General features: G+C 41.4%; 1 protein-coding gene across 1 annotated transcript in view; it reads left to right on the top strand.

Annotated features, from left to right (window-relative positions):
• The first annotated feature begins 1,941 nt into the window (after window positions 1-1,941).
• The window catches only part of Synpo2 (synaptopodin 2), a 117,878-nt gene continuing 106,255 nt past the window's right edge, over window positions 1,942-13,564 (top strand). The window contains 1 exon segment of the mRNA XM_048333571.1: window positions 1,942-2,130. Coding sequence (XP_048189528.1) covers window positions 2,026-2,130 — 105 coding nt within the window. The 5' untranslated portion in view covers window positions 1,942-2,025.

The raw sequence follows: 13,564 nt of genomic DNA, 5'->3' as shown, positions 1-13,564 counted from the left end.
AGAGCCACCGATGCCTGGATTCAGGCTCTTCCTTTATTTAGTATATTTTTACATGGATGAGTGTCATGAAAAAAATGGAAGTATTATGTGGAAATCAAAATGGCCCTTTTGTTTGTTTTGGGTAGCTTGTATTCAGGTTTGAGATGTTAAAATATTTTGGAACTCATATGTGTTAGCATTTCCTTAGCCTCAGGTCCTCAGCTCCTCCCACTAGCCCCCAGATCCACCCATACCTAATCAGCCACTCCTACTCACTACCTACCTACTTCCCCTTTACCCCCAGAGAGAGAAGCTGCCATCTGGATAAGGTGCTGATGCCATGTTGCTCCCTCTCCCATGGGAACTATGGCCCCACTAATAAACCTCCTTATGAACCTTCTTCTCCTGCCTGTGATTACCTCCACATGGTCCCCTGGGATGGCCTGGACATATCCTTTCAATATGAAATGTATTTTCTGTAATGGCATCCGAGGGGTGGGGGATCCCCCATCCCTCCAAGAGTCTACCACTCATAGACAGCCTCAAGTAAAAAGATTAATTTATTGGGGAAGTTCTGGATAGACAGGTTCCAGGTTTCAGAAAAACATATAACACAGAACAGGACAGTGGCACAGAGACTTACTTCCTTGGAGCTGAATTGGTACGCCATGGGGATGACAGACACTAGACTCGAACATGTGGTGTGGTGTAATGGCGCCTGAGCTGGCCTGCCCCTAAATAGGGACAGGCCAGGGGGCTGGGTCACAGCGAGCTCCCAGTTCCAAGCACTTGACAGACAGGTTCAGTAACCTATAGGCCAGATGCCCTTCCCTGTTTCTTGGGATTCAGGAATTCCCATTACCTGGGAATGGGGTTTCCCTTCTTGTAAGAATCCAGGCACCGCCCATCAAGAATTGGCATGCTGATTCAGGGAGAGGGGGGCGTGGTGTGCAGTATTGTTTATAGGGAGAGGGAATCTTCCCGGGCCTCTGAGCAGAGGGGGCTGGGGAGATAGTGGAGATGGAGTCAGCTTCTGCTCTCTTTAGCTGGCCAGATCTGACCTCCATATTACGTTTTCCTTTTGGACCACTCAGATTCAGAACATTTGATGAGAAATTACAAAAACAAGAAACTTACAGGTGACATTATATGTAATTGACTGACCATGGAGTTCACATTCAGTTTGAAGATCAGCAGAAAGGAATAAAATGAAACACACTTAAATTTAATTTACCCCAAACCTCACACAATGTCCCCGTCTTTGTCTCTCTGACGTTTGTCTCCTTTCTCTTTTATTCTTGGTCTCTCTCCCTTTCTTCAATCTTCCTTTTCTTCTCCTCTCCTAACCTCACTCCATCCTTTCTTCTCTAAACACATATTCTAGTTCTGAAAAGTACTTTTTCAGGGAAGGAGCTGTGTGTGGTGTGGGGTGTGGTGTGTGTGTGTGTGTTTGGTTTTAATGCTTATGTTTTCTATGCTTTCTTTCCTCTTATGGGATGAGTTCTGCAGGCTGAAGATAGAAAAATAATCATTGCGAATCACTTTATCTTGCTCGCTCGCTTTCATCCATCAATGTGGAAAATTTCCAAATATGTATCCGAGAGAATCGAGTGTCCTGGCCGCGTGCTCGGAGCTCCTATGTGAGAACCCGCGCGTGGCAGCGCGACGAGCGCCTTCCCGCGTCCTCTCTGTTTATAGAAACATTCAACCCAACTTTCTCCACTGCTGGGATTTCATCTGCAAAAGCCAGGGAAACGGTGCTCGCCCTCCCGGGCCCCCGCCACCCCGGCCTCCAGACCATCTTGACCCAACATGGGGACCTTGGCTCGCGTGTGAGCGCTCGCCGTTCCCCGTGGTGGGCTGAGCGCGGTGTGACGACAGAGTGGGCCGGGTCCTGGACGGGCGGAGCGCCCCCGACGCCCGGGCCGCTCCCATTAGCCGCGCGCGCTAGGCACCGGGCGCCCCAGCCCCGCGCTCCTGGCTTGGTCTTCCTACCAGCTCTGGGGGTGGCTCAGCCTTCACCGCCTTCCCTCGACCAGAGGAACCATGGGCACCGGGGATTTTATTTGCATTTCCATGACTGGAGGGGCGCCCTGGGGATTCCGGCTACAGGGTGGCAAGGAACAGCAGCAGCCTTTACAAGTTGCAAAGGTAAGAGGGGGTGAGCTGGGAGTGGGGCTGGCTGGAGGGGTGACCCCGACCTGCGGATGGCTTTCCACATATGCAAATCCATGGGTGAACTTGCTGTAGGTGCTGTGGCTGAATTTATTTAGGATGTGGCTTGCTGTGAAAGAAACTTTGCAGAATGTGTTCCGTGTATAGCAATTAATGGGGGCAGGGGTGGGAGAGGGGATCACATTGCTTGGCTGAAGAAAGCCCTTTATCCCCTTCCACGAACCCGCCGGACATTGGGAAGTCTCTTGCAGGCACTATTAGAATATTCCCTTGAGTTCTTGCCCGCGTCACTTTCCTAGATATTTTGAGGACTCTAAGAAAAGTGTTAGCTGGCATGCGCAAAAAAGACAATTTGGGGCAACGATTATTAAGAGTATGACGAACTATCATAAAATCTATTCAAAAGAATAGCCTTTCAAAGAATAATAGCCTTTTAGGGATTTGAAACGTGACTGCAGAAAGCCAAGCAATTGTGTTTCCGTTCTGTGTATCACAAACTCCAAGTCCCAGATACTGGAAAGGACTCAGCAACCAAGGCACGGCACAACTGAAATGTATCGTGTTTCTGTAATATCGTTCCTCCTCTCCGCGCACTGTCCTAGGCCCAAGAGGACTTGGTTTCTAACTGGCATTCAGCTTCAATACATTTTAAAACCATAGGCAAGTATGCAAACTGTTGCCTGATTTTAGAACAAACGGGGACAATGTGTGAAAGACTATTGGTCAGCATAAGAGATTAACAAAAACATATTAGCAATGCATCTAGATCTTGATGCATATGGGTCACCGACTTGATGGCTGCTCTTTCTCTTTGGCTTTTACTTAGAAGTAGAAGAGTTTCTCAGGCATCCATCAGAGAACTTTGCTATGTGCTGGGAGAAGCCTGCCCCCTAGTGGACATCAGAGCGACGTGGGATACAGAAAGGGAAAGCGGGGGGTTTGAGCCAGAAAAGTTCTGCAGAGATCTTTAGTTCTAGCACTAATTTTAGATGAGAAAAAAAGCCCAAGAGGTCAAGAGACTCGGAGTCTTCTATTTGGAACTGGCAGAGCAATGAAAGGACCAAAAATGTGGCCTCGTTGATTTTTTTTTTTTATGACTCCATAGTAATCCACATGAGATAAAAAACAAAAGCTTGAAGTCACTAATAAGAGAAGTTAGAAACAGAAGCAGACTTAGTTGGGAGTCTAGAATAGCAGTTGGTTGGGCTGGCCCCAGTTACTGAGATTTGGGTTCTAATTCTAGCTCTGATCTAATTTGCTGCCTGGTCATAGGCAAATCTCAGATCTTGTCTCTGTTGTTGTTGTTGTTGCTGCTGCTGCTGGTGGTGTGTGTGTGTGTGTGTGTGTGTGTGTGTGTGTGTGTGTGTGTGTGTGTGTGTGTCAGTGTAGAGAGGGAGAGAGAGAGAGAGAGAGTGAGAGAGAGTTTTTACCAAGCAGTCTATGATTCTAAGATTATACAGTCTGGAATTCCTTGCCTGCTAATTGAAGTGTGGAAACAGGAGTCAAGAGCTGTTTTTCTACAGTGGCTAGTTGATTGCTAAGCCTGAAGAGCAGAGGAGAATTAATGCTGTTGCTCCAGACGCAAATAAAGCTGATTTCAAAGTAGAACCTCCTGTGTGATTCTTTGAAGAACCGAAGCAAATTGCTAGGAAGATTCCTGGAGACATTTCTCTGTTGGTGGCCGCTCTTATTGTCAGGATTCAGAGAGGTTGTTAAGCTGTTTGAGGGTCAACTAATTTAGTCTTGCATTCCCCCAAACCATCTTGCCTAAGACATCCAGGTAATATATTTATGGGTTTTAAAATATTGTTATTAAATGTCTAGGTGTTTAATTTTCTAGTTTGTCAGAGCTTGGTGGATAGCTTAATGGTAAAGTGTATGCTGGCAAGTGCAAGGCCTTGGGTTCAATCTTCACTTTACATTATATAATTTTCTAGTTTGTTGGACTATAGTTATAGTTTATAACATATCACTAGGGGAGCATCTAAATGTTTACCTCAATTCTTGTGTGTGTGTTTGGGTGTATGTATGTGTGTGAGAGACACACATAGAGGAACAAAAAAAGAGAAAGAGACAAAGAGAAAACAGAATGGAGTATCATTTAGTACTGCTAAAAATTCAATGACTTCAACTTCTCTAAAATACAAACTCAATAAAATCTCATCAAATCTAAACTTATTGTCAGAAACATTGAGATGGGCACCGTTGGCTCAGAGGCTGAGATCTGAGGATCATGACTCAAAACCAGCCCAGATAGGAAAATATGTGTGATTCTTATCCCCAATAAACTACTCAAAAAGCTGGAAGTGGAGCTGTGATTCAAGTGATAGATCACTGGCCTTGCATGGCAAAGCCCAGGCACAGCACCTATAGCCCCTGAGTTCAAGCTCCAGGGACTGGCACACAAAAAATGGACAAGAAAGCATTCTTTTAATGGGCCTGAGGAAAAATAGTATAGGTGTAAGATTGGAAGGGGGAATTATTTTTAATTAAGCTTGAAAAACATCTGGACTCCAAGATATTTATTGTGTCTGTTTGAATGGGTTCATAATGAAACTAAATGCCATTAAGTTCTTTTAAGAGGAATTGGAGGGGCTGGGAATATGGCCTAGTGGTAAAGTGCTTGCCTCATATACATGAAGCCCTGAGTTTGATTCCTCAGCACCACATATACAGAAAAAGCCAGAAGTAGCACTATGGCTCAAGTGGTAGAATGCTAGCCTTGAGCAAAAAGAAGCCAGGGACAGTGCTCAGGGCCTGAGTTCAAGCCCCAGGACTGGCAAAAAACAAAATAAATTTAAAAAATAAGAGGAATTGGAGGATTTGTAAATCAGTTTAACAATTCTATAGAGTAAACAAGCAATGATGACAGTTCCCCTTTAGGTGTTGTTTGGTTACGTCAGTGAGAGGGTATGTTGGTAGATAGGTAGATAGGTAGGTAAGGTAGGGAGGGAGGGAAAGGGGGAGGTAGGTAGGTGGATGGTTGGAAGGAAGGAAGGATAGATGGATAGGCAGATGATAGGTGGATGATATATAGACGATAAATAGATCGGCCCATAGCATATTTGAAGGTTTTTGTTTTTCTGATTTATCTTATTTTGTAAATGCAGTTGACTAGATTCCCAGAGTCTGAGAAACCCTTCGATATGTGGCTGGCACATTTTTCTTACCTAAAGTAGACATCCAGTGCATGTCATAGAAAAGTTAGATATTGGCAGAATTGTCATTTGAAACATTGTGAATGAAAAAGAAAAATTATATCTCTACATTAGGAGACAGCTGTTGTTTTCCTCTCCATGGGTCTTCAGTTTTTTTATTTTTTTTTTATTTTTTTTTTTTCCAGTCCTGGGCCTTGGACTCAGGCCTGAGCCCTGTCCCTGGCTTCTCCTTGCTCAAGGCTAGCACTCTACCACTTGAGCCACAGCACCGCTTCTGGCTGTTTTCTATATATGTGGTGCTGGGGAATCGAACCCTGGTCAAGCACTCTTGCCACTAGGCCATGTTACCAGATCTTCGGTTTTTTATAATTCCATGGACCCACAACTACCCACAACTACTCCTCTTGCCTTTGAAAATGGTGTGGTTCTTGGGTAAACAATGGATCACTTTCTATATCACAACTATGGCTTGGTGTTTTATCTGGTTCAACCTAGGCAATATCTCTTCCTTCATCTATCATCCCTCATCCTTTGTATCAGAATTTGCCTGGCTTGCATTTCACTTTTTTAGGACACAGACTATTCTCCTCCCAAGAAGAGTTGTCATAATTGTGGATATTATTTTCCCATAAGCATCTGATTGCCATTTATTGTACCTTCTGGACATAATTTCACTCAAAAAATGATGTTTACTGTGCACCAGGGATTTCTTGAATCATCTTTTACATAGAATGGAGGAAATCCGAGGACATTCTCATTTAAGGTCTTTCTTTTGTTTTATTTTGCTGGTCCTGGGGTTTGAACTCAGGGCCTGGGTGCTCCCTCTGCGCCTCTTTGTGCTCAAGGCTAGCACTCCTTGAGCCACAGTGCCACTTGCAGCATTTTCTGAGTGGTTCGTTGGAGATAAGAGTCTCACAGACTTTCCTGCTCCAGCTGGCTTCAAACAGCGATCCTCAGATTTCAGTCTCCTGAGTAGCTAGGATTTCAGGTGTGAGCCACCAGCAGTACCCAATGATTGTATATTTCTTTGGGGTCCACTGTAGTTTGACCTATCAGCAAAGTGATAGCTGTCTAAATTGACCATGGTAGAGAGACATTTTTCATTTTTTAAGCAAAACCTACTCTTCATGTTCTGACATTAACTGCCATATCATGATGTAAATGAAGGTTAAATCATGGTATCAAAACTTCTCATGATAAATAATTGAAGAAATAAGCTGGACACAGACTAGAAAGTAGCATAAATCTGCTTTCTGAAAGTGATGTTTCTCTCTTTTTTTTAATTTATTTTTCTTTTTTACAAGAATCACCATGTCACAGAATGGAAGAAAGTCTACCTGACAAGTGATTTATATCCACAAATAACTCAAAGATTTAAAACACAGAAAGGACAAATAACATAATAAATAAATGGACCAATGAATAACCCAGTTCTCCAAAGAAGTATCAATGGTCAACAAACACATGAAAAACATTAACCTCATAAGACATCAAGAGGGGCAGACCTTGAGACCCCATCTCACCCGAGTCAGACAGGCCCTCATCCAGAACACAAACAACAAATGCTGGTGGGCATGTAGGGAGAAGGGAAACATCTTACGTGGTTGGTGGGAGTATAACTTAGACAGCCACTATGGAAATCTGTGTGAAGAATTTTTCAATAAACTAAAAATAGAACTAGCATGTGATCCTGTTTATACTACTCCTGGGAATGTACTGGAAGGAACATAATCAAGGTATGATAGAGACACCTGCACATCCAGCCAGTGCAGCACTATTCCCAATGACCAAATTATTGGGATTGACCTATGGGTCTGTCAACTGATGAGTGGATTAAAAAATGGTATACATAAACAATGAGGTTTTAATCATAAATCCTCATTCCATAAAGAATGAAATTATGTTATTTTCAGGGAAATGTATGGCACTAGAGACCACCCTATGAAATGAGGCAGATTCAGAAACACAAATGCCATGTTCATACATTCCCCAAATCTTCTTGTATTTATTTACTTATTTTAAATTGACAGCTAAAATTGTATGCATTAATCAATACTTACAACATAATGTTTGGAAATATGTAAAACATAGAATGGCTAGATAGCTAATATATAGCTGTGTTACTTTATGTAGTATTTATTTTGTGGTGCAACACTTAACATTTATTCTTTTTGAGGATTTAAAAAATATATCATCAATTGTGAAAACAAAAACAAAAAGCTCCAGAAATAAAAATCAGTGAGCCAGGTACCGGTGATACATGCCTGTAACACTAGCTACTCAGTAGTCTGAGAATTGGAGATCTTAGTTCAAAGCTAGCTAAGATAGGATAAAAGTCTGTGAGACTTTTATCTCCAATTAACTACCAGAAAGCCAGATATGGAGCTATGGCCAAAGTAGTAGAGTATCAGCCTTGAGCAAACAAGGCCTGGGGATAGAACCCTGAATTCAAGTCTGAGGACTGGCATGCACGTGCACAACACACACACATACACACACACACACACACACACACACACACACACACACACACACCACAGAACTAGATACTTATGATCAGCAATACTAGGGAAGAAGAGCAGAGGGTCCAGGAATGGACATGTGGACATGACAACTTCTCAAACTCTAGTTGCTGTTACAAAACTTGAGTCATTATGGAAACAACACACTTTTAAACCTGAGATATAGATATTAAAAAGACAATGCTTTCAGGATTAAAAAATGAAAATTGCAATAGTTCTCTAAGATTTCTATCCCTTACTAACTGTATTGAGTACTTCTTTGTTTTTTGCTTTTGTTTTCACTGTGCAACTCATTGAAAAATGTAACATCATTTTCCTCTTGTTCTCCTCTTTATGTACAGTCTTATAAATGTACTCAAACCATGTAAAGAGCTAGAATAATGCAGTTTCTGTTATACCTTCAAAATAAAATGATAAAGTAAAATATATCACCAGTAACTATAGCACCACATTATACAATAGATCTCCTGAGTTGACTGCACCTATTTATCCATAATTATACTTCCAGTGACTAAAGTCTCTCGAATCTCTCTCCCCTATAGCTACGCAGGGCTCTGTCAACCACTGCTCCTCTCTGTATGACACGAACTGCTTTAGAATCTACACACAAGTGAGATCATATGGTATTTGTTTTCTCTCTGGTTTATTGCACTTAACATGTTTTGCAGGCCCATTGCCATTGTGGCAAATGATAGACTCTCCTCTTTTATAGCATGATACTATTCCATTTTATGTATAGATCACATTTTCTTTATCCAGTCATTCCTTGAAAGACCTTTTGATTCCACATTGTGGCTATTGTGAATATTGCAACCATAAATACAGGAGTATAGATATGATGATTTCACTTCCTCTGAGTGCATTTCCAGCAGTGGGATTGTGACATTATTTGATTTTTTTTTTTTTTTTTTTTTTTTTTTGGCACCCGTCCTGTGGCTTGAACTCAAGGGCCTGGGTGCTGTCCCTGAGCTGTTTTTTTTTTTTTTTTTTCTCAAAGTTAGCACTCTACCACTTCAGTCACACCTGTTTTGTGTGTGTGTGTGTGTGTGTGTGTGTGTGTGTGGTTTTTTGTTTTTGTTTTTGTTTTTGTTTTTTTGGTGGTTAATTGGAGCTAAGAGTCTCATAAATTTTCCTGCCTAGGCTGACTTGGAACTGTGATCTTCAGCTATTGGCCTCCTGAGTAGCTAGGACTACAGATGTGAGTACCAGAGTCCAGCTGACAGTTCTGTTTTTGTTTTATGAAGAACCTCCATATTGTTATGTTGAATAGGTATATTACTTTCATTCCTGTCAATGGAATAAGAATGTTCTCTTTTCTGTATATTCCCACCAACAGTAGTTATCTTTCATCTTTTTACTTTTACGTGCTTACATTAGGGCTCATGATCTGTCTTGACTATTTTTGCTCAAGGCCGGTGCTCTACCATGTGAGCCATACCTTCACTTCCAAGTTTTTGGTGCTTAATTGTAGATAAGAATCTGAGATTTGTCTGCCTGGTCTTGATCTTCAGATCTCAAATTCCCAAGTAGCTAAGGGTCTGAGCCACCTTTGCCCAAGCCATTCATATTGCCTATAATAATCATCTTAGGCCCAGAGGCAGTGATTTTCATCAAGGTTTTGATATGAATTTCCTTGATGATTTGTAGTTACCTCCCCCCCATTCATGTTGGCCATCTGTAATCTTATTTTGAGAAATCTGTATTTGTATCTCTTGCCCAATTTTCAACTGAGCTGTTTTCTTGTGTTTGAGATTGAGTTTCTCAATGTCTTGAATATTAATTCTTTGTCAGATGAGGAGCTTGCAAATGCTCTGGTATTTTGTAGATGATCTCATTCCACTGCAGTGAGAAGCTTTTCACTTTGATGTAATCCTGCTTGTCATTTTATTTTAGTTTTTGTTACGTGTGTTTTTGAGATCATATCCAGAACGCCATTGTCCTGTCCAACATCATGGAGCTTTCTTCCTGGGTTTCTTCCGGCAGTTTTCCAGTTTCAGGTCTTGCATTTAAACCTAATCTGTTTTGAGTTGATTTTTTCTGTATGATCAGAGGTGTGCATATCACAATTCTGCCAATACTTCACAAGGATTCTATCCTTTCCCCATTGTCTTCTTGTCACCTTTGTCAAAATTCAGTTGCTGCACAGAATAGAATATAGAATGGGTTATTCCTAAAGACATTTATTTTTCACCATTCTGGAGATTAGAAAGCCCAACATAAAGTTTTGGACATGTGATGAGGGCCTTTTGACTGTATCATGACAGAGAATGTCACATGCAAGACAGCAAAGAGAGCCAAAGGGGAAAAGCAAGAGACTATGCTTGATTTCGTAAGGAAGCCACTCTGAGACAATTAGTCCCCTCCCATGACAATGGGCTGAGCCCGTTTAAGAGAACAGCAGCTTCATGACATCATTGAGGCCCCACCACACAATGTGTTCAGAGTGGCATTGAAGATTCAAACTTTCTTGGTTTTTTTCTTTTTTTGTGTGTGTCAGTCCTAGGACTTGATCTCAGGGCCTGGGTGCTGTCCCTGAGCTTTTGTGCTCAAGGCTCATGCTCTAACACTTGAGCCACAACTCCAATTCTGGCTTTTGGGTGATTAATTGGAGATAAGAGTTTCATAGATTTTCCTTCCTGGACTGGCTTTGAACCATGATCCTCAGAGCTCAGCTTCCTGAGTAGCTAGGATTTACAGGTGTGAGCCCTTGACACCCAGCAGAATTTTTGTTTTTAAGGGGTGGGGGTGTGGGGGGGAGAGGAAGAAAAACTCTCTCTCATAGGAAGCCTGGCCATGTGGTTATTTTGCTATTATGAACCAATTAACATACATGAACATGGGCTGGGAATATGGCCTAGTGGCAAGAGCGCTTGCTTCCTACACATGAAGCTCTCGGTTCGATTCCCCAGCACTACATATATGGAAAACGGCCAGGAGGGGCGCTGTGGCTCAGGTGGCAGAGTGCTAGCCTTGAGCGGGAAGAAGCCAGGGACAGTGCTCAGGCCCTGAGTCCAAGGCCCAGGACTGGCCAAAAAAAAAAAAAAAAAATGAACATAATTAACATAGTGCCTTAAGATTACCATTTTGAACTGTGGTTTTCTATTTTCCTATTTTCATAGTGTAGCAGCCAACTGAAGAGTCTCTAGAACACTTGCTTTTTTTTAAATTTTTTTTTATTATTAATTGAACATAAATTTTTTTTACAAGGTGTTGTGCAAAGAGGGTGCAGTTACATAGTAGGGCAGTGTGTACATTTCTTGTGATATCTTACAACCTGTTTTTCCATCCCTTGTCTAGCTCAGGTAGACCCATATGCAATATACAATGTATCAAGCACGTGTACAGTGTTCACAGACTTGGTCTCTACTGTCTCTCCATCTCCCTTTGTTAACAGTCATATATCAGGGAGATCATGCCCCTTTGTTTTCTGTGTTCTAGGCTTGTCTCACTCAACATTATTTGTTCGAGTTCTGACCATTTCCCTGCGAATAACAATATTTCACCATTCCTAATCGCTATGTAGTATTCCATTGTGTATAAGTACCATATTTTTTGGATCCATTCGTCTGTGGAGGGGCATCTGGGTTGTTTCCAAATTTTGGCTATTGAGAACACTTGCTTTAAATGAGCGATTATCCTGCCTCTTACAAAAAGGTTGGGTAAAAAACAATATTAATCTTTCTTTTCTCTCTATGATGGGTTCTCCCAGTGAGAGAAAAGGAATTTGAAGAGTGTTGAGGAGAACTTGATACATAGATCCTGTCTATGTTGACCTCAATGTCAGATCCGGAGCAAAGAAAAATATTATTATATTTTCTAGTGTATCTCAATTTCAATTTTCCTTAAAAATGAAGTGATGGTTTTTTTTATATTGTTTGGAAACTGATTCACTGAAGATATAAAAGCATTTCAGGGCTGGTAAGTGAGCCTTGGTGTCACCATTTGTAAAGTGAAGTATTACATGAGATAAATTTGCTGATGTTTTGCAGGTGAAAATCTGTGGGAATATTACTCATTTGTACAGGTGGAGAATCTGAGACCCAAAGAATCAAATAATAATATGCTTTATAAGACTTTGCAAAGTTTTGTGCATTTAGATGATTACCCACATTCAGGAATCATGAAGTTAAGAGATTTTTCAGCATCTTTACTGTTACTTTTCTACTTAGAGGAGAGAAATAACTGTCTTATCACAGGTTTTATGTTCTTTAGCCCAAATACAGAAGTGAAAAATTAAGAACAAAAGTCTTGTGGTGGTTAGTTCCTGTGGTGCATTTATTTATTTATTATTCTTTATTATTCTTATTATTATTGTGCTGAGACTGCGGCTTGAACATGAGGCTTGAACACTGTCCCTTACATATTTACATTCAAGGCTGGTGCCCTGTCACTTGAGTCACAGCTTATCTTCCACATTTGTGGTGGTTAATTGGACATGAGTCTCATGGACTTTCCCGTCAGGTCTGAACTGTGATCCTTAGATCTCAGCCTCCTGATTACCTGGGATTGTAGATGTGAGCCATTAGTGACTAACACAATTTGTCATTCTTGATACAATACACACTTTCAGAAAACTTTTTGCAGGAACAATTACTCATCAAGATTGCTTTGTGGCGAGGTAAATCCTTTTGAGATAATAGATCCTGATATTATGTATAAATCAAATGAATTTCCTACTTGAAAATAGTGCAGATTTTTAAGGCAATACGTGCATCTACAGAGAGTTCCTTTCAGGTTGCTCTTTGTGCTGCTGTTTGGAGAGAATGGACTTTTAACTCTTTCAATCTCATTAGTTTCTATGCCTCAGCTTCCTCTTTTATAAATAGGGATTGTGCCAGCACCAACTCTCAAAAGACTTGTTCATAGGGTTAACATAATATCTGCAAATGACTTAATGCACAACAACCATTCAAGGTTTTTTAGAAAATCACTATGATCAGGTTTGTGGTTATTCTAATTTCCTTTAAGTAGATGTTCTGCAGTCAAGGCTCTGTGTCATGGATGCCATTGAGAGGATGCCTGTGGGACTCTCCTGAGGTCTCTCCCTGTATGGGGGGGGAGGGCACTTAATGGTTTCAGAATGTTGGCTCCTCCATGCAGAAGAACCCCCATCACCGTTTAATTGGAAACAGCATATGGAGATCATCACAAAGAGAAGAAATCCCTTCAAATGCTTAGGAAATATAAAAGAAAATAAATTGTTCCTGCTAAGTAAATAAGGACCTTGATCTTTGAATAGTCAGGGGCCCGGGCTGCCAAGCCAGCCTGTGGCCAAGTGCTGAGCACTTCAGCCCCTCGGCCACCTGGCCGGGAGAAGACAGGATTACTATAGAAGGCTGTTTATTCATTCTATTTTTTCCAAGAAAAATGATGCTATAGTACAATCCTGGCTGTTTTGTTTTGAACTTTTCAAACAATGGAGAGTTATTTTTAATCAGTCAAGATCAAATGAGAATGAAAGATGAACCGTGTGAAGGCACAGCAGAATCCTCCTGGATTCGTTTTTTCTCTCATGGAAACCTGACATTTTCCCTTGGGCCACGCTCAGCATGACTTCTCTTAGATGGGATCGGGTCAATATTATATTACATTTATTGACCGCCTGGGGATGTCAAAACGCAGTGATCCATTTCAGGTTTCTTGTTTTCAGGGCTGCCTGCGCTCCAGATGGAGTTCTGAAGAGTTTCATGCCAGAGAGAGGCTGCAGGCGGGGTGGGAGGGGTGGGGGGG

This window comes from Perognathus longimembris, chromosome 24 (assembly GCF_023159225.1).
Source record: "Perognathus longimembris pacificus isolate PPM17 chromosome 24, ASM2315922v1, whole genome shotgun sequence".
NCBI lineage: Eukaryota > Metazoa > Chordata > Mammalia > Rodentia > Heteromyidae > Perognathus > Perognathus longimembris.
This window is presented reverse-complemented; position numbering and strand designations above follow the sequence as displayed.